The 21156-nt window shown below is 36.8% G+C and overlaps 1 protein-coding gene across 1 annotated transcript; it reads left to right on the top strand.

Moving 5' to 3' along the window:
- The first annotated feature begins 118 nt into the window (after positions 1-118).
- LOC136812440 (transcriptional adapter 2-alpha-like) lies at positions 119-19919 on the top strand. The gene is made up of 17 exons (XM_067068938.1): positions 119-285; positions 2434-2588; positions 4602-4642; positions 5322-5378; positions 6419-6469; positions 6944-7038; positions 7378-7492; positions 7794-7857; positions 9005-9048; positions 9531-9558; positions 10874-10953; positions 11347-11418; positions 12304-12395; positions 16390-16433; positions 18179-18213; positions 18485-18558; positions 19217-19919. The coding sequence occupies exons 1-17, from the start codon at positions 160-162 to the stop codon at positions 19406-19408; spliced, it is 1365 nt and encodes a 454-aa protein (XP_066925039.1). The 5' UTR covers positions 119-159; the 3' UTR covers positions 19409-19919.
- The last annotated feature ends 1237 nt before the right edge of the window (positions 19920-21156 follow it).

Here is a 21156-nt window from a genome sequence, read left to right as displayed (position 1 = left end):
TAAAATTTAGGAAATCTAATGCTTAAGTGTTGTAAGAATTTCATTCAAGTCTCGGACAGACAGAACTTCGGTCACTGTAAAAGTTTTATCTATTTTTCGAATTCCCATTTCTTTTTCCAGAGAAAAGCACAAAAAATATTTAAATAATGAACGGAGACAATGTTACACGAGGCACCTCATCACCATCAAGAAGTTACCAGTGATTGCCCCGTTTGTTGCACGAAACTGAAAGAACCTTTCATCAATTGTGTGGAATGTAAACCAAATGTCCAACTCTGTTTGAGGGTGAGAACATTTAATGTTTTTGAAGACTTTATCTTATTGAATTGCCTGCTATTCCTCTAGATCATGCATTCCATTTTAACGCTATTTCTATTTGGTCCAGTTACAGGAGGCTCATAGTAGCTCCGAGGCCCTTTTTCGCAACTATAGTCGCTTTCGATGAGCGCCCTGTCAACACCTTAAACTCACCTCCACATGGCATGGGCGAAGGTTCGTTGACTTGCCATGGAACCGCTGCGAATAAGAATTGAACATGGGTCGCCTGCACATCAACCAGAGTTAAAATGGCCACTATACCAAAGCAACTTTCCTTTTTCCATATGACGCGTGACATCTTTTTTGGACCTACCCCGGTGGAGGTCCTATAAATTAACCTGTGTTCGTTCGTCCGTCCGTCCGTTCGCCCGTCCGTTCGTTCGTTCGTTCGTCTGTTACCGGATCGAATCATAGGAATCTTTTGATTTTTTGTTACAAAGGTGCACAATGGAGGTGGCCAAAATTTTGTGGGCAAATTTGGGCCAAATGTTTTTTTTGGTCACGAAGTCTTGAATATGAAAGAATATTTCAAGAGCATGAAATTTTGGTTGCTAAACGTTTTTTATAAGAAACATACGACTAATTCATGGCTGGAACCCCCCCCCCCTGGCCTGAGGGGGGGGGCTAAAAGGTCGAGCAGCAATTGGTACCTGATTTTTTACTGTGGCTAGTGGGGACTAACCATGGTAGGGGTCACCTAAATTTTCTCAGATGGAACTGGGGGCTAGATTCTATGTTTGGTGATTGAATTATAAGCAGCCTACCAGACCATAGGTTGGCACTTTCTCATCTTATATTTTAATCTAAGCAATGCTCAAAAACTGACAATTTGGTATCTAATATATTATCTGCAGTGCCGTAGCAACTGGGGGGGGGGGGCTATGCCCCCAATAATTTTTTAAAAAATGGTTATTTTGCAAAATGCAAAGTTTTTCTTTTTTAATTTGTCATAATTGTCATATAAGTGCATTTTCAAGCAATCTAGAGCTCAAATTTTCAAAATTTTCCACCTCGGGCCAAACCATGGTTGGCCCTCGCGGTGTCACTAAACTTCAGCCCCCCTAATATGAAAATGCTTCCAACGGCACTGATCTGTAAAAATTCTTTAATCCTGTTGCATTTACTTCGATAAAAAAATCTGTGTGGCTAGGGATCTGCACCCTGACTTACAAAACCTTGATAATCTCTTATTTCTTAGGGCATTTATTCTATTTTGCAATAAACTAAACTAACTGTTGTATTTGTTTGATTGTTTGAAAATGATTTTCGAAAAAATTTGACATATCATTGGCTTAGGGGTCACCTAAAATATTTGGCAACCAGGGGTTACCTAAATCTTAGGGGTCACCTGAATTCTTAGGGGGCACCTGAAACCTGCTGCCAAGCCATGTAATTTTGATAGATCGTCACTATTTGTGTTCTGAATGATTGTTTAACGGTCATGCTCACGTAGATATCAATTATATATGTGTTAAATGCATAATCAAGTAGGTCCATAAAATTATCACTCGTTTCATTTCCTTTACATTTCACATATTCGAATTCAAGCCAAAAAGAAATGCAGTTATATGTTTTTATAAGCATTGCACTTATAAGCATATCTAGGCTCAGGTATGTCAAAAATTTAGGCATACGTTAAGCATTACCTTGATCCTACGAACAATTTATTTTAAATTCTGGCTGTTTTTGGCTGGGATTTTACAGATTTTCAGAATTTCCCTAAAATTTTGCTTATAATATAAGCATCCTTTATTTTTAGCCTTGTCAATCTCTTTGAGTCAGTATTTGGATTTTTGTATGCTTATAAAAAACATGTATTGGGAAGATACCATTTAGAAAAATCAAGTTTTTGAGTAGCAGAGTTCATTACATTATTAAATTGCGAAGAATCGGTGAAAGTTGGAAATGGATTATGTTTCTTTCATTTTCCCTCCAAGCCACTAAACCATGATTCAAACAAATAAACAACAGGGAAACAACATCAAAATTTTGATTTTATTAAAGCTTTTCGAGTCTTACCTAACTCGTCATCAGGTTAATACAGCCGTTAGTTTCTTCTATTGAAAACGGCCTTTTTGATCACGCATATTCTTTTCAATAATTTCTTTTTTTCAGTGTTTTGCGCGTGGTAGTGAGTTCGGTGAGCATTCGAACGACCATTCTTACGAAATACGACAACTCTCGTTCTCGTTGTTCGGTGACGAGAAATGGTCGGCCAGAGACGAATTGCATCTCCTGGAAGAACTTGAAGACAACGGTTTTGGAAATTGGTTTGTTATTTTTCTTTTCATTTTTTGGCACTATCGACCTCACGCCCCTTCGCCTCTCAATTTTTTTTCTCAAATTTTTGGACATGGATACCTTGAAGCGATATATGGCTTTTTGATACCGGGTGCGCCACAAAAAAGTTTCTCTCTTTAAAACTAATTTTCTCGAAATCTAAAAGTTTTAAAAGAACCATTCATATTTTATTGGAAAGAAGAAAGATAAACTTAAATTTTGATGGGTCATTTATTGAACTCGATTTTTATCATGGATTTATCATAGAACTCTGGATAAACATCAAATAAAACGGTGGAGAGCGAACTATTGTCTTTCCATTGTTTTAGAAAACAATTGATGTTCTAGCTTTGTCCGCAAAGGACAACTGTCATGGCGTCTCATTTTGAAAAATGATTAATAATCCCATTTCTAAAAAGTCCTGTAACTTCTTGTTTTTGTATATTTACCGGATGCAACTTTGAAAATGATAGCAAGAAAGCTTAACGAATACATTTATGAAATTAAATGTGAAAAAAAACTTCATCAAACAAGAAAAATTGAGTAAAAAGCCTAGAATAACGCTGAAAATAAGGTTGGCAATATCTTTCCAATTTTTATCTGGGAAGAGCTAGGATTGACATATGTTAGACTGGAGTATCTTGGCTTCAAAGTGATATGAAAATCTTTTGGAGGCACGCGGTGGCACGGTGGTTTTGGCGAGGTGGAAGTTTGAAATTTTCTGGTGTCAACATTCAACTTATTATACATAGCATGTTTGTCGCATCCTTCTAACAGCTTGAAACGTCATAACGACATATCATTAGCAATCAATTTGATGCATTTGACTCTCTTGAGAGATTTTTAAGTCTCATTTGGGAATTGTATAGCTGTGTTTTGATGAAGAATGCAATAAAAAAATTTACGAAAAATTATTAGTGAATGGAGGAGGGTGAACAATAATGTTATTACTGCGGACAAGGCTAGAACATGAGAAATCGATGAAAAACCAGCTTGTTGTGTATCCAGAGTTCTATGATAAATCCATGATTAGATCAATAGTTATGCTCAATTGAATAAAAAAGTTACTTTCGGAAAATGCTCAAAAACGTTAAAAATCGACCTATCAAATTAAACATAAGCATGATTTCATGATATTTCAGTCATTAAAAATGATAATTAGCTGTCTAAGTGACCTTTTGTTATTTAAAGGAAGGTTGAATTTCAATGAAAGGAAGAAAACCCGTCGAAAAAGGCCAAATAATCTGGTAAAATTCATAAAAATACATCAAATAAGGGTTTCGAGGTAGATCCAGCCTTACATAGACTTTATCCAGTCCAGAACCAAAAATTTGAGGAAAATTTCGGTAAAACTAAATTAAATTGATTTTGATGAAGATTTTAAACCCTTTCGACCCTTCAGTTTCAAAATTTATGTGTTTTGTTACTGAAAAATGCTCTTAATCATGTAAAGGCTAATGCAATTGCCAAATTTAAAGTAAAAATTTGATAGGTCGATTTTTACCGTTTTCGAGCACTTTCTGAAAGTAACATTTTTATTCAATTGAGCATAACTTTTGATCTAATGAATCGAATTTAATAAATGACGCATCAAAATTTAAGTCTATCTTTCTTCTTTCCAATGATATAGGAGTGGTACTTCTAAAATTTTTAGATTTCGAGAAAATTAGTCTCAAAGAGAGAAACTTTTTTGTGGCGCACCCGGTAGATGAGATGGCTCTAATAAATAGCATTGCTTAAGCACGCAAGAAATCCATACAAAAAAATTCAAGATTTGCGTATCCTCTAGTCTTCTTCATAGAGCTTATCAAAAAATCATCAGAAAGTAAAGTCCAATGGGAAGTAGACTCTAGTCTACATTCTTATTGGGACAAAAAAAGCTATTTCAGGAGATTGAAGAGTTTTTAAACTTTAATATTAGCGAGGTTGTTGAAACATAAAAGACAAAGATAGACAGTGAAATAAAAATAGTCAATTAAATTCTATACACACTTTATTTTTAGGCAAGGAATATCCAAACGGCTGAACAAGAAAAGCTCTAAAGGTTAAATCTTTTACACACTTTTCGAATTGAAAACTTTCGAGACTTTCTGGGACTGCTCTCGAGTTAAATGGGCGTATTGATGCTATCTTCGTTGAGACCTTTTCTTACTAAGGGGGTGGAGGTTTTTCTGTTCGGCGAGGAAACATAAATGTTAATAGCTTTAGACATGAAATTTTCTATAAATCCTGAGCTTTTGATTAGCCTCGAGTATGATAACATCTTTGACAGTAAGATTTCATAAAAAATTGATACATTTTCAGTAAAACTTTCTTTTATCGTTTTGTCACTAATTATTGAGTGATTAGGATAAAATATTTATAAAGAATAATTATTTAGCCTTTTCACCCCCCGTGGGGGGGGGGGTACTTAGGCAAATGGAGGGTACGGTATGTGCCGCCATTAAGGGTACCTTTTTTGGACTTCGAAAAGGGCCGGAAAAATTCAACTTTTTACCCCCTAAAAGGTCGAAATTTGGTCAAAATTGGTAAAATTTGTCCCGCTAAGGTCGTAAAACTCCCAAAATTTTCCTTTGTTTTCTCCTTTTTAGTCCCAGTAAGGGACCAAAGTTCGAAAGTCGGGCGGCACCGGCACTGTCAGCTCGCAACCCTAGTACCCCCTCCCCCCGGGTTTTCACCCTTCCAAACTTTTAGATGTTATTAATCTCATTGCTATCGTTTAGATGTGCAGAACCATTATTTGAAATGTTACATCGAAAAACCAAAAGATACTCTTCCAAGTAATGCGATTTTATTTTTATTTTTATTTCAACGTGAGTGAAGAATAGGTTCGTCTGGTGGCCAAACATATGGGCCTAGACACACCTGAGCTCAATACAGAAGAAACCTATGTCTTTAGGACACTGTATATTGTCAGGCCCTATATTGACAATATATTTCTGAGTCAGTGTCGGCAATATAAAAAGGTGACCGCGATATATTATCAGCTCGAGTTTCAATATTCTAACAAAATAGAGAGGTTATTTACAGAAAGAAAATTCGTTTTTTAGTTTACCAGTTCTTTGCTTCGTGCATTGAGATCAACCAACAATCTTGTCAAATATTGTTCGCCATTTTTTAATGCGTAGTCTAAAGTTTAGCCCTTTTTGTTATTATTTCTATATTCAAACGTTGACATAGTAGGTTCAGACATTTTGAAGACATTAAAAACCAAGTGGTTAGTCATGACGTGAAACGTTTACGATAGCAGTATTGTACCCGTAAGGTACACGTATACTCCACGTCATGACGTGTCTACTCACCACACGTAGTATTCTACTTTAAATTTTCGCGAATGAAACTCTCGTTGGATTGATGACTGGCGAATCCACGCGAAATTTTCAAAACGCCGATTTGTGAATTTAAATCTAAAAAAAATCGCGATTTTTGATTCTTTTTGATTAAATAAAACACTACACTACAGCTACTCTGTATTTCTCAAGCATCAACGGCAAGGCGAAGCAAAGTAATGTGCCATCTTTGCTGAAAGTAGGTCACAGTAGGTCACAGTTCGGTACCGGCAATTTGTTCAACCAAGCAAAGCGCGAAGCGACGAGGTGAAAGATAGGCTTGGTCGATCAAATTGCCGGCACCGAACTATGGACTACTTATCAAAGGAGACGGATTATTTTGCTCTAGTGTTTTATATAAGATATCTGTGAAATGGAACGTTTGCTTCCATAATGTTGGAGATTACGTAATTTAAAAACATGAAAACTTCTATACTGTATGTATGGGGTGAAAGTCTTGAAATTTGAATGGAGTTTTTTTTTACTTACAGAAGTGACAGTCGACTCACGGACTTTCTTTCGAAGATCGATCGATTTCCAAGGTAAGTTTCTCAAGAAAAATTAGACGTGCCAGCTGGCACACAACGTTGTTTCAACGTTCATCTAACGTTATACGGACGTTGTGAACGTTAAATAAACGTTGCAACAACATTGTGAAGAAAAATTAGACGTGCTATCACATTAAACTTGGTACTGATTTGTTTGTAATTAATCGGGTAAGGGGTTCATAGAAAGCCTTCTTTTATACCGGAAGTGCCAGATTAATTCATATAGATGGGAAGATTTGCTTAATTTAAAATCAATTTTCATTTGGTGTTTGAATTGGGAGGTAATCGAAACACTCAGTATTTTTTAGACCTACCCGGAGGTCCTATAAATTAACGTTCGTTCGTTCGTTCGTTCGTTCGTTCGTTCGTTCGTTCGTTCGTTCGTTCGTTCGTTCGTTACCAGCTTTGGGAGGCAGTCGAATTACTTTAAAATACTTTAAAAGCGCATCATATTTTTTATCTTTTCAGAATCACAATGTCCACCGAGGCCTGGGTCGAGTTGTCCACCCGAAGATGAATTGTTTTCAATTGGTTATATGCCTGCTAGAGGAGATTTCTCTATAGTGAGTCAGTGTGTGAACTCGTCGGAATTTTCTGGAGCCTTCGGATGTTCTTTTTCGCCTAAAAATGCTCTTCTATAATGTGTTGTGTTTAGTGTTTAGAGTTTACAAAGTCTAAATATTCTTAACTTGCTCTTAATTTTGGTCTTATCAATAATCTTATTTGACTATTAAAAAAACGTGCCTGAAGCTTTAAAACCAATGTTTCGTATCGTGACTTGGTGACTTGGTCCCACGAAGTGCTCAGACGCGTTTAGATAAGGTTCTAAGCAATTTATTGAGGTAGCCCATTTTTTCGCCCGAAAGCATTCTTCAAAGCGCTCAATCTTTTCCTGTTTACAGGAATCAGATAATTTTGCAGAATGTGATATCAAAGATGTGGATTTTATTCAAAACCAACCTGCTGCTGTGACAGCCAGCTTGACGAACTCTGAAGAACAAGATGCTCTAATGACAGGTAATGAAGTGTTCCTTAAAATGTTAACACAAATAGATATTGCTTTATGATATGACTTTATGATCAAAAGTCTCGCCTTTATTTACTTACGCCATTTTACGCCCATCCCCAAAATCTTTGTATAAAGGAAAATTAGAATAATTTTCGGGTTATGCAAACGTGTTTCATTGTGTTTTTGCTTTTGAAGTTCAAACTACACCCTGCTATAAGAGGAGTTATATCTACAGCCTATGCTCCAATGAAAGTGTTATTTTCATTCACCACTTGTCTACCATTTTTGTTTTCTTTTTTGTAACCATAGAGATGAACCATCACATGATGGACATGTTTTATGTTCGACAACGTGAACGAAACTTGAAGAAGACGTAAGTTGTCGCGTGCTGTGAGATATTCGTATCACGTGATCGGATGAAAAGGCGTATGTCTTGTATTGGGATTTTCCAAACTCCCTGTTGTGGACTTCAATTTATCATAATATTTCAAAATGTGTGGTTTTGATTTTCGAAGTACAGTGGAGTGGAATTTCTTTAACTCGCACCTCTACCTCAAAAGTGACGGAAATTTTGAGGGGGTGACGAAACTTTTCCCCGACGAAATATTTCCCCGACATTTCATCATCCGACCAAAACTTTTACCCGATTTTTTTATACCCGACCAAAACATTACCCGAAATTTTATCCCGCAACCAAAATTCGAATCTAATTTTTCGCACCTTTATTTACCGAAATTAGTGCTTTAAATGTCGAATTACAAGATCCATTTTCGAGCTAGTGAAGGAAACCAAATCTTTTGGACAGTTTAGACAGATGAAAGTGACGAATTTGAAATTTTTGTCGGGGAAAAGTGACGAATTTGAAATTTTAGTCGGGGGAAAGTGACGAAAATGCCTCTAGGTGACGAAGTTTTTCCCCGACGAAAAAAAAAAACCCGATTAAATAAAACTCCGACATTTTTTCCCCGATAAGGTATAACTCAAATGTCTCCTTAGCTCGAACAAGTCTTATGGTCCATTCAGTTAATGCCTTATAAACCTCACTCTATAACTTGAACAAATTTGTCTTGTGCTCCCCGTGCATGTTCGAATTATGGAAACTACACTGTATATGACCCCTGGATATCCACAAAGATTTCGTCATTTCGTCAACCAATTAAGTGCCAATCTCTTTTGATCTTTGGAGATTCTTTGGATGTCCGACATCACCCAAGCATTCTCATACAGTTTCCGTGCAACCAATTTAGTGTCAATCTCTAAGGACTCTAATACCTCAAATTGCTGTATAGAAGCCAGACTTTCTTGCATGTATTCAACGTTCACCAAACTTCTTTCTAAATAATGCAAACTACCTTTTTTGTTTCGACGTGTTTTTCGCCCAGTTCGCTTCTACTATGTGACCAGTAGAATAAAGCTCTCTAATGTAAACTAACTTTTCTGTCTCGAACTGTTTTCTTGCCGGTCTGTTTCTACCAATCGACCTGAAAATACATTGCACCCTCTTTCTCTTTTCATGACAGGTTAGTGAAGAAGTATGGATTACTGGATGTCGTCACTTCAAGTGGTAAGTGCTCCTCTATGGTACTTGATGCCTCTCTGCTTGTTGCTCAGCAATTAAGGGAAGGACCAAGAGTAGGTGGAAATTCAGGGTGGTGCCACCTTACTAACTTACTAACTTACTAACTAAACATATGGGAAATTATGGTTTTAACGAATCCTTGCTTTTCCAAAAGTACCCTTCTTTGTAATTCGAGGGGAGCCTTTCTGATCGAGCGTCTCTTGACTGTGAGAAGCATTGGATTGCTTTTCTTTTATTTGGTATTATAATGCTATAAGCTGCTTGGAACCTCAATAACTCGACCACGCACGGGGAACACAAATTTGTTTCGAACTATGTAAATTTCGAGATAAAGATTAAGATTTGCGAGGTATTGTTAACTGAAGATACTATAAAACTTTTCGAGTTAAGGAGACATTCGATTTAAGAAGACATCGAGTTAAGGAGACTTTTCCATTGTAGACGAATGTTTTGAATTTCTTTTTCAGTCTTCTATACGTATGGTCGTGAAGAAAGGTATGAATATTCCCTTATCTGTTTACTGACGAATACAGTCCTATTCATGATATGCACCATTGCAATGTCTTTTGACATTACATCACGAACCCAACAGCTGATTGGTTGTAAGTGACGTTAAATCAGTCAATACGCCACTTTCAACCAATCAGCTGTTGGGTCCGTGGAAGACATTGCAATGGTGCATATCATGGATAAGACTGAAAACAGTTTCGAGATCGAAAGCCTTTATTTTCTGTGTGCACTTTCTGTTGGATACTTATATCTTCTAATTAATATTTCGTCTTGTGTTTATTTACATTTTCTACTTCTTTACATGTTCCTTTAAAGCCGGTCTCCACTTACGCGCGCTGCGATCGCACTTGATCTATCAAAGCTTCCACGCTATTGGTAAAAAAAATGAAGCAATTCCATTGGCGCGATCTGACGTAACGGTTGAAAAAGTTGAAATGTGTTCAACTTTTTTTTCAAGCGCGCGCTTCATTTTCATGACGTAATCTTTTTTCCAAGCAAAAAGGATTGAAGCCAAAAAGTGCGATTGCAGCTAGCGAGCACATCACTAAAAACCGGGATTTTTATCTCGTTTCTTAGTGAGTTCCACTTTGACGATTTTTGAAAAATAGAAGCCTTTCAAGTGCTTTGACGCAAATTCGAATTTTTCGCTACTGCAAGGGCTTCAAAAGTTTAAAATGACGTCAGAAAATCGAATGTTTGGAGCCCGAAAACCTGGGCTCAAAACATTCGAAAAAGTCGCAAAGTGGAGTAGACGTTAATTGCGTAGAAAAAACGCGGGTGACGTCTAGTATAGGCTAGATTGCAGCGCGCGCAAGTGGAGACCAGCCTTTACAGTGTTGGTAATTTAAATGTTCATATTTTACATGCTTTAAGCATATTGTGTTTTTTTACTTTACCATATTGCATGCCATCAAACTTCAAACATTTTTATAAAAAAATCCACAAATTTATACCCACGCATATGCGCATTTTGATGCGATCATTTTTTCGCCTTCCGTCGTTTGTTTTTCTTGCTCCGTTGAGCGCATCGTAAAGAATTTCCTCAAATGAGGATCGTATCACATTACGAATCGGACCTGATTCATACACACATACACGCATGTTTACGTTTCGATCGCATACGGCTTGTTTTTGACGTATTGAAACTTCACATCCACTTTTCGGCTTTTTTGATCAACACCTCACACTAACGCACGCACGGGTCCACGCATGTATACACACCCACACATCAATCAAGACACATTGCACATTTTCACCATTTTAACATTTTGCAACAAACGGCACCCCTTGATCTCACTAGAATGGTGCGCGATGTAATGAAAAAGTTCACACAATTTATGGAACCGCTTGCTCATGAAAAATTCGTTCAAGGTTTGCTATGTAAGTATTAATCTTCTTGTTTGAGAAAAATCTCTTCATATTTCAAGTCGAGGGTCGTAGCTTACTTTAAACACGAAAAGTGCACTCTCAGATGCTTGGTCAATGGGAATTGAAAAAGGCCTTTTATTTGGCGGCTAAGAATATTCTCCTGAAATTTATAAACGAGTCTTGATATCCGGGAGTTGAATAAAACACAACAAACACGGAGTTCCTCTATCATGCATAAAATTTCTAATACACAGAACTGCTAAATTTTCTCGGATCCCAAGAAGTTTTCATCAACCTTCTATTCCAATTTGGTCCACGGGGAAACCTTGCAAAAACTGTTCAATCAGATCGCCGATATCTGGTACTATCATACTGTTAGCAAATGTGAATTTTTTTCTTTTGTAGACCAGAAATCTTTGGAATCAAGGATCCGAAGGCTTCAAGAATATCGAGAGCATGGATTGAAAACCTTCAAAGGTAATTGATTGATTGATTGACCTGAATGATAAAAAACTCAATTTTTTGCTCTTTACGTGGCCACAGTTACACACATAAAATTCACACTAACTTCGTTATACGCTATGGCCAATGGATTGCTGAAGCTTCATAAAATTAAAATAAAACTCCACCCCCAGGGTCCGACCAATATATAAACAGAACGAGTTTAAAACAAAATATATAAACAATCTCATCATGATAACAGCACTGACCTCTATAAATGCTGGACAAAGCTTTATCCGCCATCTTTGATCGGAGGTTTTTTTTTAAGTGGCACCCGCAAAGAAGTCATTGTAATTTTTGAAATTTTGCCTAACGAAAAACGGCGCTACATCACTAGTGTACACGCGAAAGTAGATCTCTCGCTCTCGATGCGGGTACCACTTTCAAAAAAACTCCGTGTCGATCAAAATGTTTTGCTTGGCCGGGATCGAGAAACTGCCTCCATGGTTTATATAGTTCTCAACTTCAGTTGAGCTACAATCTGACAATGTCTCTGTGTGTGTGTGTGTCTGTCTGTCACAAAAACTTTAGGGTAGCCTAGAGACTTCAAAAATGGATTTGGCTGAAATTTGGCACACTTGTTCCTTGGGTGAATATCTGGCTGTGCTTTTTTCATTTTTTGAAAATTTTGATTTTTGGGGCCTGGGCACGAGTTTTTCGCCAAAACGAGGCTAAAACTTTGGGGCAGCCTGGAGACTTCAAAAATTGTTCGGTTTGGCTGAAATTTTGCACACTTGTTCCTTGGGTGAATATCTGGGGCTCTACAATTGGGCCTATGAATAGTTTGAAGGCACTGTGGTTAAGAGAGATGTACTATGGTTAAAAAATCGACCCCAATCCTTTTGTATTCTATTATTTCAGATGCGGTCTTCTATGAGAAATTAAAACGACGTCGCGATCGAAGCAAAAAGTTTCAAACATTCCGATTAGATGAAGTTGTACCTAATCAAAATGTAAGTTAAAGCCAATATAAACATATATGAAAGTGCTTGCTGATATTACAAAAGCAATAGAACATATTTACTTGATCTAAAAAAACGTAGATTATTCGTTAACATTTTTAACACCCAGTGAGGAAGTAAAATATATTCTGAACGAAAGACCTTATTAAGATTTCGTTAGAACCTAAATGTTTTTGTAAAGCATCTGGAGCTTCGGTTTTCTCAATCAAGCTTCAAAAGCAACTTTCATGGTTACAATGAGCACCCCGTAAAATTCCGATACTAATTTTGACACGTTAATTTTTGTGATTTTGTTTTCTCATTGCGGAGAACAACTGTCGATAAAATTCTTTGTAATCATTTACTTCAAAAATAACATACCATTCTACTGCCCTTTGCAGCCTTATATTGCTTATATTATACTTTCCACTCAAAAACGGGGAAGCAGCTTGGTTAAAGACACTCCTGTCTCACAGCTCCTGTGGAACTTCCTCCCACAGTGGGGTTGGAAATTTCAATGGGGATAGAAATTCTTTTGCTCTCAGGTCATAAAATCCAGTGGGATGGTTTTGAAGTACAAGTTTTGCCATTAAATATCAAATAGGGACTAAAAGAAAGTCAATTTTCCAGTGGGACAGGGGTCTATTACGCAGTAGTATTTAAATTGTTAAGACTTTGTTTCTCCATACCCCGGGGGGGGGGCACTCGATCTGAAAACGACCATACGTTCGGCCCAAAATTTGGCTTCTAAAATCGGACCCTTACAGTGCAGTGAATTTCCATGAAAAATCATACCCTTATAGTGCACTTTTTAAAAATTTTTGCAATTTTCCAAGAAAATGTGGAATTATTTTTTCCTCCACAATTGACCAATTTTGTGCCAATTTTACCAAAAAATTGGCCTTTTATCACAATTTCCTACCCTTACAGTGCAGTTCAGTGCAGTTTTGTAATTTCCTATCCTTTCAGTGCACTAGCTGAACTATGAAAAACCTACCCTTAAGGGCCGAACGTCTGGTAGGTCATTTACCTTGAGTGCCCCCCCCATACTAACTATTTGACATCAAATATTTTTTACTTGTTGACGTGAGCCCCTCTAGATGTGCTTCTGAATGACCTCGAGTTTGTGTGATATTCAACCCGTCAAACAGAGCTACTGTTTCAACTGAAGGTTTCAAGTTATGGGTCGTTTGCTATGTATAGTTTTGTTACACAACCTTCTTTGGTGTACAATAAAAGGCATATATCGATTTCAAGTCTCAATTTTCGTCATGCTTTTTTGAGGACCACCAACCGAATTCGCATGTGCATTATCACGGAATTACTTTTTTCTTGTCTGACTTTTAGAAATATATTTTTCCAGCATACAGCTTTAATATGTTTAAAAAATTCTGGAGGCTTGAAATCAAAAAAGTAAACACTATTCAGTTTGAACTTTTATAGTTTTTTTTTGTAGTTTTCGAACGTGAATTTTGTTCTTATAGCTTTCGCTAATTATGCGACCTTCTTCCCCCCCCCCCAATAATTTTTTCAAAAATGGTAATTTTGCAAAATACAAATTTTTCTTTTTTAATTTGTCTTATAGTTGTGTTTTCTCGAAAGCATTTTATTTTGGGTGCATTTTCAAGCAATCTAGAGCTCAAATTTACAAAATCCCCCTCCCTCAGGCCAAACCATGGCATTGCTTGATTTGTAAAATATATTTATAGAGGTTCAAAAACTAAGAACTTTGAGTTAAGACATTCTAATCTTAAGTCGCTTATAAGCGAATATGAAAAAGATACACGCTTTTTTCATAAGAATGGTGTTTTTCCATTGATCACCCGGGGGGGGGGGGGGCTACTCGATTTCGAAACGACGGTATGTGCCGCGCAAAATCTGCTTTTCAAAATCATACCCTTACAGTGCAGTAAGGCTGAAAAGGTACCCTTTCAGTGCATTTTCTCATGATTTACCTAACCCTTATAGTGCTGTATATTTTTAGCTGTAAATATGCGTAAACAAAGAAGCTTGGGAAATTTTCTGTTTTAAAGAAAAACTGAGAAAATTATTCTTGTCAGCTGTAATCGTCAGACAATAGAAACTTTTCAAACAAACAAGAAGTTAAAACTTTTCTTTTCTCAACTTCAGTTGAGCTAGAATCTGAGAATGTCTGTGTGTGTGTGTGTCTGTGTGTGTGTCTGTCACCAAAACTTTGGGGCAGGCTGGAGACTTCAAAAATGGTCCGATTTGGCTGAAATTTTGCACACTTGATCCTTGGGCAAATCCCTGGGGGTGTTTTTTTCATTTTTTCAAAATTTTGATTTTTGGGGCCTGGGGACGAGTTTTTCGCCAAAACGAGGCTAAAACTTTGGGGCAGCCTGGAGACTCAAAAATGGTCCGATTTGGCTGATGAAATTTTGCACACTTGATCCTTGGGCAAATCCCTGGGGGTATTTTTTTTCATTTTTTCAAAATTTTGATTTTTGGGGCCTGGGGACGAGTTTTTCGCCAAAACGAGGCTAAAACTTTGGGGCAGGCTGGAGACTTCAAAAATGGTCCGATTGGGCTGAGATTTTGCACACTTGATCCTTGGGCAAATCCCTGGGGGTGTTTTTTTCATTTTTTCAAAATTTTGATTTTTGGGGCCTGGGGACGAGTTTTTCGCCAAAACGAGGTTAAAACTTTGGGGCAGGCTGGAGACTTCAAAAATGGTCCGATTTGGCTGAAATTTTGCACACTTGATCCTTGGGCAAATCCCTGGGGGTGTTTTTTTCATTTTTTCAAAATTTTGATTTTTGGGGCCTGGGGACGAGTTTTTCGCCAAAACGAGGCTAAAACTTTGGGGCAGGCTGGAGACTTCAAAAATGGTCCGATTTGGCTGAAATTTTGCACACTTGATCCTTGGGCAAATCCCTGGGGGTGTTTTTTTCATTTTTTCAAAATTTTGATTTTTTGGGGCCTGGGGACGAGTTTTTCGCCAAAACGAGGCTAAAACTTTGGGGCAGGCTGGAGACTTCAAAAATGGTCCGATTTGGCTGAAATTTTGCACACTTGATCCTTGGGCAAATCCCTGGGGGTGTTTTTTTCATTTTTTCAAAATTTTGATTTTTGAGGCCTGGGGACGAGTTTTTCGCCAAAAACGAGGCTAAAACTTTGGGGCAGGCTGGAGACTTCAAAAATGGTCCGATTTGGCTGAAATTTTGCACACTTGATCCTTAGGCAAATCCCTGGGGGTATTTTTTTTCATTTTTTCAAAATTTTGATTTTTGGGGCCTGGGGACGAGTTTTTCGCCTAAACGAGGCTAAAACCCAAAATGCTATAATTTTTCTTAAGCCATTAAGTTTACAATTGGGCCTACAAATGATTTCAAAGATACTGAAGTTGAGCCAGTGCGGTTAGCACGTTCGACAGTTTATCAATTATTTTGAATTTGTGTTAAAATTCGACCCTTGCAGTGCAATCTCACAGAAACACACCCTTACAGTGCATTTTGGAATGCTGAAAAACCCCACCCTTAAGCGCGGCACATGACGTAGGCCAGATCATATGAGTGCCCCCCCCCCGGGATTACTTTTTTGTGAAAATCTTTCTCGAATATTCTTATGATATTCTTAGGTTAGAATCGAAATTCAACCAAAATGTAACATCAATGCATACCTGAAGCATAAATGACATTTTTGTGAAAGTATTGAGCCTTATTTGGGGATAATTAGTAATTTACTGTTAAAATTGCTCTAAAAATGGCATTCTTAGGTTCTGTTGCCAAATTCCATGATGATGATATTCTTAGTATATTCTTAATTTTTTTAGCGAATTTCATCATGAATATTCTTATAATGATATATTCTTATAGAAAAGCACGTATAATGTTCATCATAACGTATACTTCGAAACAATAAACGAGAAATCTGATAGGCCACAACTACAAAGTTTGTAACATTCTTTTCATGAAACCTTTCCTATCCTTTCATTTGATATTTAATCATCTGTTAATACAATTTTCTGTTGTTTTATTTGTTACAGAACCCCCTGGCGTGTCAAGTCTGGCTACACAAACAGATCAACAAGTAAGGCTCACTTTCCTTTTCTTTGAATCATATTTATGTGCCTCCTACACTGTGAATCTTTATAAATCTTGTTCAAAGCTCCACTCCAAATTTAAAGTCACGTCAACAAGAAACTCTCATAAACGACGCTCCATTATTCGATGAAAATCCAAATTCCCCTTAAAGATCGAATTAGAGAGCGTCAACTGTATTATCTATCAGGACGCTTTTCAGAGTCAAGTCAATGTTTTGCATGTTTTTTATTAGATCTTAAACTATATAAGAGCATAAGGCTTAGATGGCCAAAGAAGCTTAGAACTTTTTAAGGCTCTGCGGACTCGTAAAATACCCAAGTTATTAAGAAAATGAACAAGTACGAAAAAAACATCTTAGACTTAAAACATCCCTAGGCTGCAAAATTTTTGAATGCATTTATGAAAAATGCCTAAAGTTGAAACATTTGTTGGGTCCTTTTATAGTGTTCATAGTAACTGTAATTCAAAAATGCCTTGGAAATTTCCTCGTAAAAGTATGGGTGAAATCGGACTCAGCTTTTTCCATTTTTCCTGGAATCTTTAGGATTTATCTTCATCAAATTCAATTCTTTAAAAAACACAATCTATTAAAGATAGAGTATTACACATGAAGTTTTGTTTGTAATAGGACTCAGTTGCGATTGATACTTTAGCCCTAAAAATTCGTGACTGTTTATTTTTTGATTGACATCTCGTGTCAAGGATGTTCAACCCTCTCTCTTTTCCTCTCTCAAATAGCGGAAATGAACTAAAGAAAGACGGTTATATGCCTGAGGCTTTGCTTCTGTTCGCGTGCGTGACAAGCGGTCTAATTCAATTTGTACTTTTTCTCCCGCTTATGAATAGGCGGATGAATGAAAGACGGAAGGAAATTGGATTAGCCAAAAATGAAACATGTTTTTTGTTGGATCAGTTTTATTTTTGGAATTCCTGTTCCTATGTTTAATTTTTTTGTTTGACACGCGAACACGATTCCAGTTCACGGAAGGATTTTGCCGGCACGCCAAACACTATCAGTGTTCATCCAATAAAACTGTTGAAATACATTCTTAAGATTCAGTACGAGCGAAAATTAATCACTTAGAATGAAAGGGTCAAACTATTAATTATTGATCAAAGAACGGGTTAAATTTGGAGAGTGATGGTAATCTCTCATCGTATTTTTCTCCTTGAATTCCACTCCTCCATACCACCTGTAACGAGCACCTCACCGAAAACCAGAGCTTTTTCATTCCGTATCTTAAGGCCGGTCTCCACCTTCGCGTGACATGAGCGAAAACTTATTGACGTTTTTGTAAGGTTATTGGTCGGTTGAAAAATGAAGCAATCCCATTGGTCGAAATTGACGTAACGGAACTTCTTCTCAACTTTTTTTTTGTTTTTTGTGAAGTAATTTTTTCTTTAGGGAAAAAAGATTAAGCAAAAAACTGTCGCCCATTTTGCGCGAAAGTGGAGACCGGCCTTAAGTGAGTTCCACGATTTTCGAAAAACAGAAGCCTTTCAAGTGTTCTGATGCAAATTTGATTAATTCCTCACTGCAAGAGCTTCAAAAGTTTAAAGTGATGTCAAAAAATCGAATATTTGGAGCCCGAAAACCTGGGCTCAAAACATTCGATAAAGTCGCAAAGTGGAATAGCAAAGTGGAATAGACGTTACTGCGTAGAAAGAAAACCGTGACGTCTAGTGTATGCTATACCACCTGTTTCATTCCATTCTTTGTTGTTTATACAGGAAGAAGATCTTCAATCTACCTTTCCCAAATATGAGTGAGTTCATTTCCATCATCGAGTCTGATGCTTAGTGTAACCAAGGGGGGTCCTAAAGATGTTTTGAAAATTACGAGAAATTCTATTTGAAGGTCAGCATTACCCAATCTTTCTATATCCCTGCGCCAAACTCTTTTTCTAAGTGTTTGATAATCATTATTTATAGTTTAAGCTATATTTAAGTCATCGTCAGACTTATTTTGACCAGCCCGTTATGTTCCTTTCATGTGGAAACTGAGTAGAGAGGTTTAAATTCTTTCCTCTGTTACAGGCAAGAAGCATGTACCACCTTTGGATTTGAAAGGACTTCCTTGCGTTGACGAATTGACCGATGGCGAGAAGGAGGTAAAGATTTGGATCTTCCATCGATATTAAGTCATCTTGGAACATAACACGTTTCTGTATTACTTAGATATTACACTTCTATATTTAGGGTACTCTTAGGTTCCAAATAAACCGCTTGTTAATTGTTCGAAAATTTTCAACCCCCCCCCCCCCCCCCCCCGGGACCTTATTAGGACCCCCCGTTTATTAACCTTTAATATTTTCAGGTGTCAAAGAGAAGGCCCCTTATTTTGCTCTAAATAGCCTGATTTTAGCCTATATTTACCTTATTTTGGGTTTTCAGAAGTACAATTTCCAACCCCCCGGCAATTAGGTCCTCCCCCGCTTATTAAAATCTCAAACATTTTCCACCCCCCCCCCCCCGTTTATTTGGAACCTAAGAGTAGGGTCCTACTCCTTTCGAAGCAGGTATTTCGAGTAGGAATTCATTGCGCTCCTCCTGACGCTTCTGCATCATGATGATTAATGATTACACTCGAACAGAGCTGGAGGGCGTAATCATTCGCAAGCTTGCACAGGAATGCAGTCACATGACAACGTCTGACATATTTATCCACGCTCATTGTAACAGTTGTGGTGCCTTATTCTCTTCTTTAGGTTTTAAAGAAGAATATAAACTGTAAACACTTGCTCACAGCTTTCTTTCTTCTTCTTTTAGATATGCGCGACGATTCGTATGGCACCGAAAGATTATTTAGACAACCGCACAACATTACAAGAAGAATCATTTCGCTCAGATGGCGTCAGGTTAGCGGTGGCAAGAACGTTATTGAAAATTAACGTCAATAACACTAAGAAACTTTACGATTTCATGGTGGATGCTGGCATTATCAAAGGGTTGCAAACTTGACGAGGGAAGGATGCCATGTTTCTTCAAACAGCTCGTGAAAATGGATATCTGGGATTTTCATATACTGTAAATAAGATGCATACCAAGATTGATGAATGTTTGCGTACTGGTGAATAACATTAGGAAGATGCGCTTTTTTGGTTTACCTTTTTAAAAAGGAATAAACGTATTCGAATGTATTTAAAATGTGGAAAGTGACAGACTTCGACGAAGGTTTACCACTAAATTTCAACAGTAGTATTTCAATGATGAGTATATTTCTCGTTCGGAATTAAACTGTTATCGAGATATTTTTTATACCCCTTTATACTCTGGAATATCAGAATATGGATTTCTACCGCCGCTGATATTCTAACTTTTGTTGCTTAGCTTAGATGCCAGTTATAGTGAAGGAAAATCATTTTGAGATCCTATTTTTTATTATTTTGTTACATTTATTATTTTTTATCCAAACCTTGTAAATAGATTTTTTTTTACAAGAATACAATGGTCCATTGGGTTCTAGCAATAATGTCATTTAATAACATTTTTTTTGTTCGATCTGGCACACAGCCAATCTTTTAATGCAAATTTCTAAAAAGCTTGAATGAAAACTACGAATTCATTTAACGAACGATCTCGTTTGTTTTTTAGCCCCAAAATTCTCTGCATTCATTTCACACAAGATTAAAACTTCTTTAAACCTTTTTTTTGTGTAACTTTTGAGCGTCATCGATATTTTGTAAGCTTATACAACTTTCGATGCTTTTTCCCCTCCTCGTTATAACATCTCATTAAAATATTGTCAAAAGACAGGATGAATTCTTATACTCTTGATCTAATATCGCTTATTTCTACTGGCTTCTCATAAAACTATTAATGGACAAAAATTCATCTTGATGTAGAGGCTGTCCTGTAGCGTGCTAGTTTTTCTTATTAGCCGACTGATTTTTAAGTAAACAGAAACGTCCTAGAGCACCTCAAATGCAGCTGAAATGATATAAAACTACGACATTCAGTATTGAAAAACGTTTCATAACAATGCCCTACAATAATGACAATTTGACAAAAGTATATTACACCCTTCCATGTGAATTCTTAACTTTCGGTATGGGTGCAATTCAAATCTCAATGTGGGTGTAATACAAATGTCACCCTTTCAAAGGACGCATTACAAAAACATTCAACCAGTTTTCGAAAATTTGTAAACAATTCGAAAATTGATTCTGTTTGTTACTTTTGAATTCGAATGAAAACCCCGTTGTGATTTTTTACAACACGCAAGTAGGAATAAATTTCAAGGGTAGATCTGCAGAGAAATATAAAGAGAATTGTTAATTCGAAAATGTTCTTGTGCACCATATAATGTACACGTTCTTTTAAGAGCGTTTAAGGTTTTTAAGGCCTCCGGGTGTTCTTAACTTTTCAGTTTCAAGCCTAAAATGATTTTTAATATGCTCTTAATTTTGCAATTTTTAAGAAATTGATTTTTCAGAGTTCACAAAGCCTTCAGATGTTCTTAATTTGTTCTTAATATTTTGGCCAGAATATTCTCATAAAAAACGTGTAATCAAACATTTACAACCAATGTATGTTGGGACAACACAGAGAAGAAATTTTCAGGATAAAATTGATGCCCTTCTTGACCCTCTTGTTGTGCTATCCGAATTTCAAAAAGAAAACAGATATTATCAAGCAGGGTTAGAAACATTTTGAATGAAATCAAACAAATGTTTATGATCTTAGATAAGAAAAACTTTTCGTGACCA

The sequence above is a fragment of the Clytia hemisphaerica genome, unplaced genomic scaffold (assembly GCF_902728285.1).
Source record: "Clytia hemisphaerica strain Z4C2 unplaced genomic scaffold, Clytia hemisphaerica genome assembly, whole genome shotgun sequence".
In the NCBI taxonomy this organism is placed as follows: domain Eukaryota; kingdom Metazoa; phylum Cnidaria; class Hydrozoa; order Leptothecata; family Clytiidae; genus Clytia; species Clytia hemisphaerica.
This window is presented reverse-complemented; position numbering and strand designations above follow the sequence as displayed.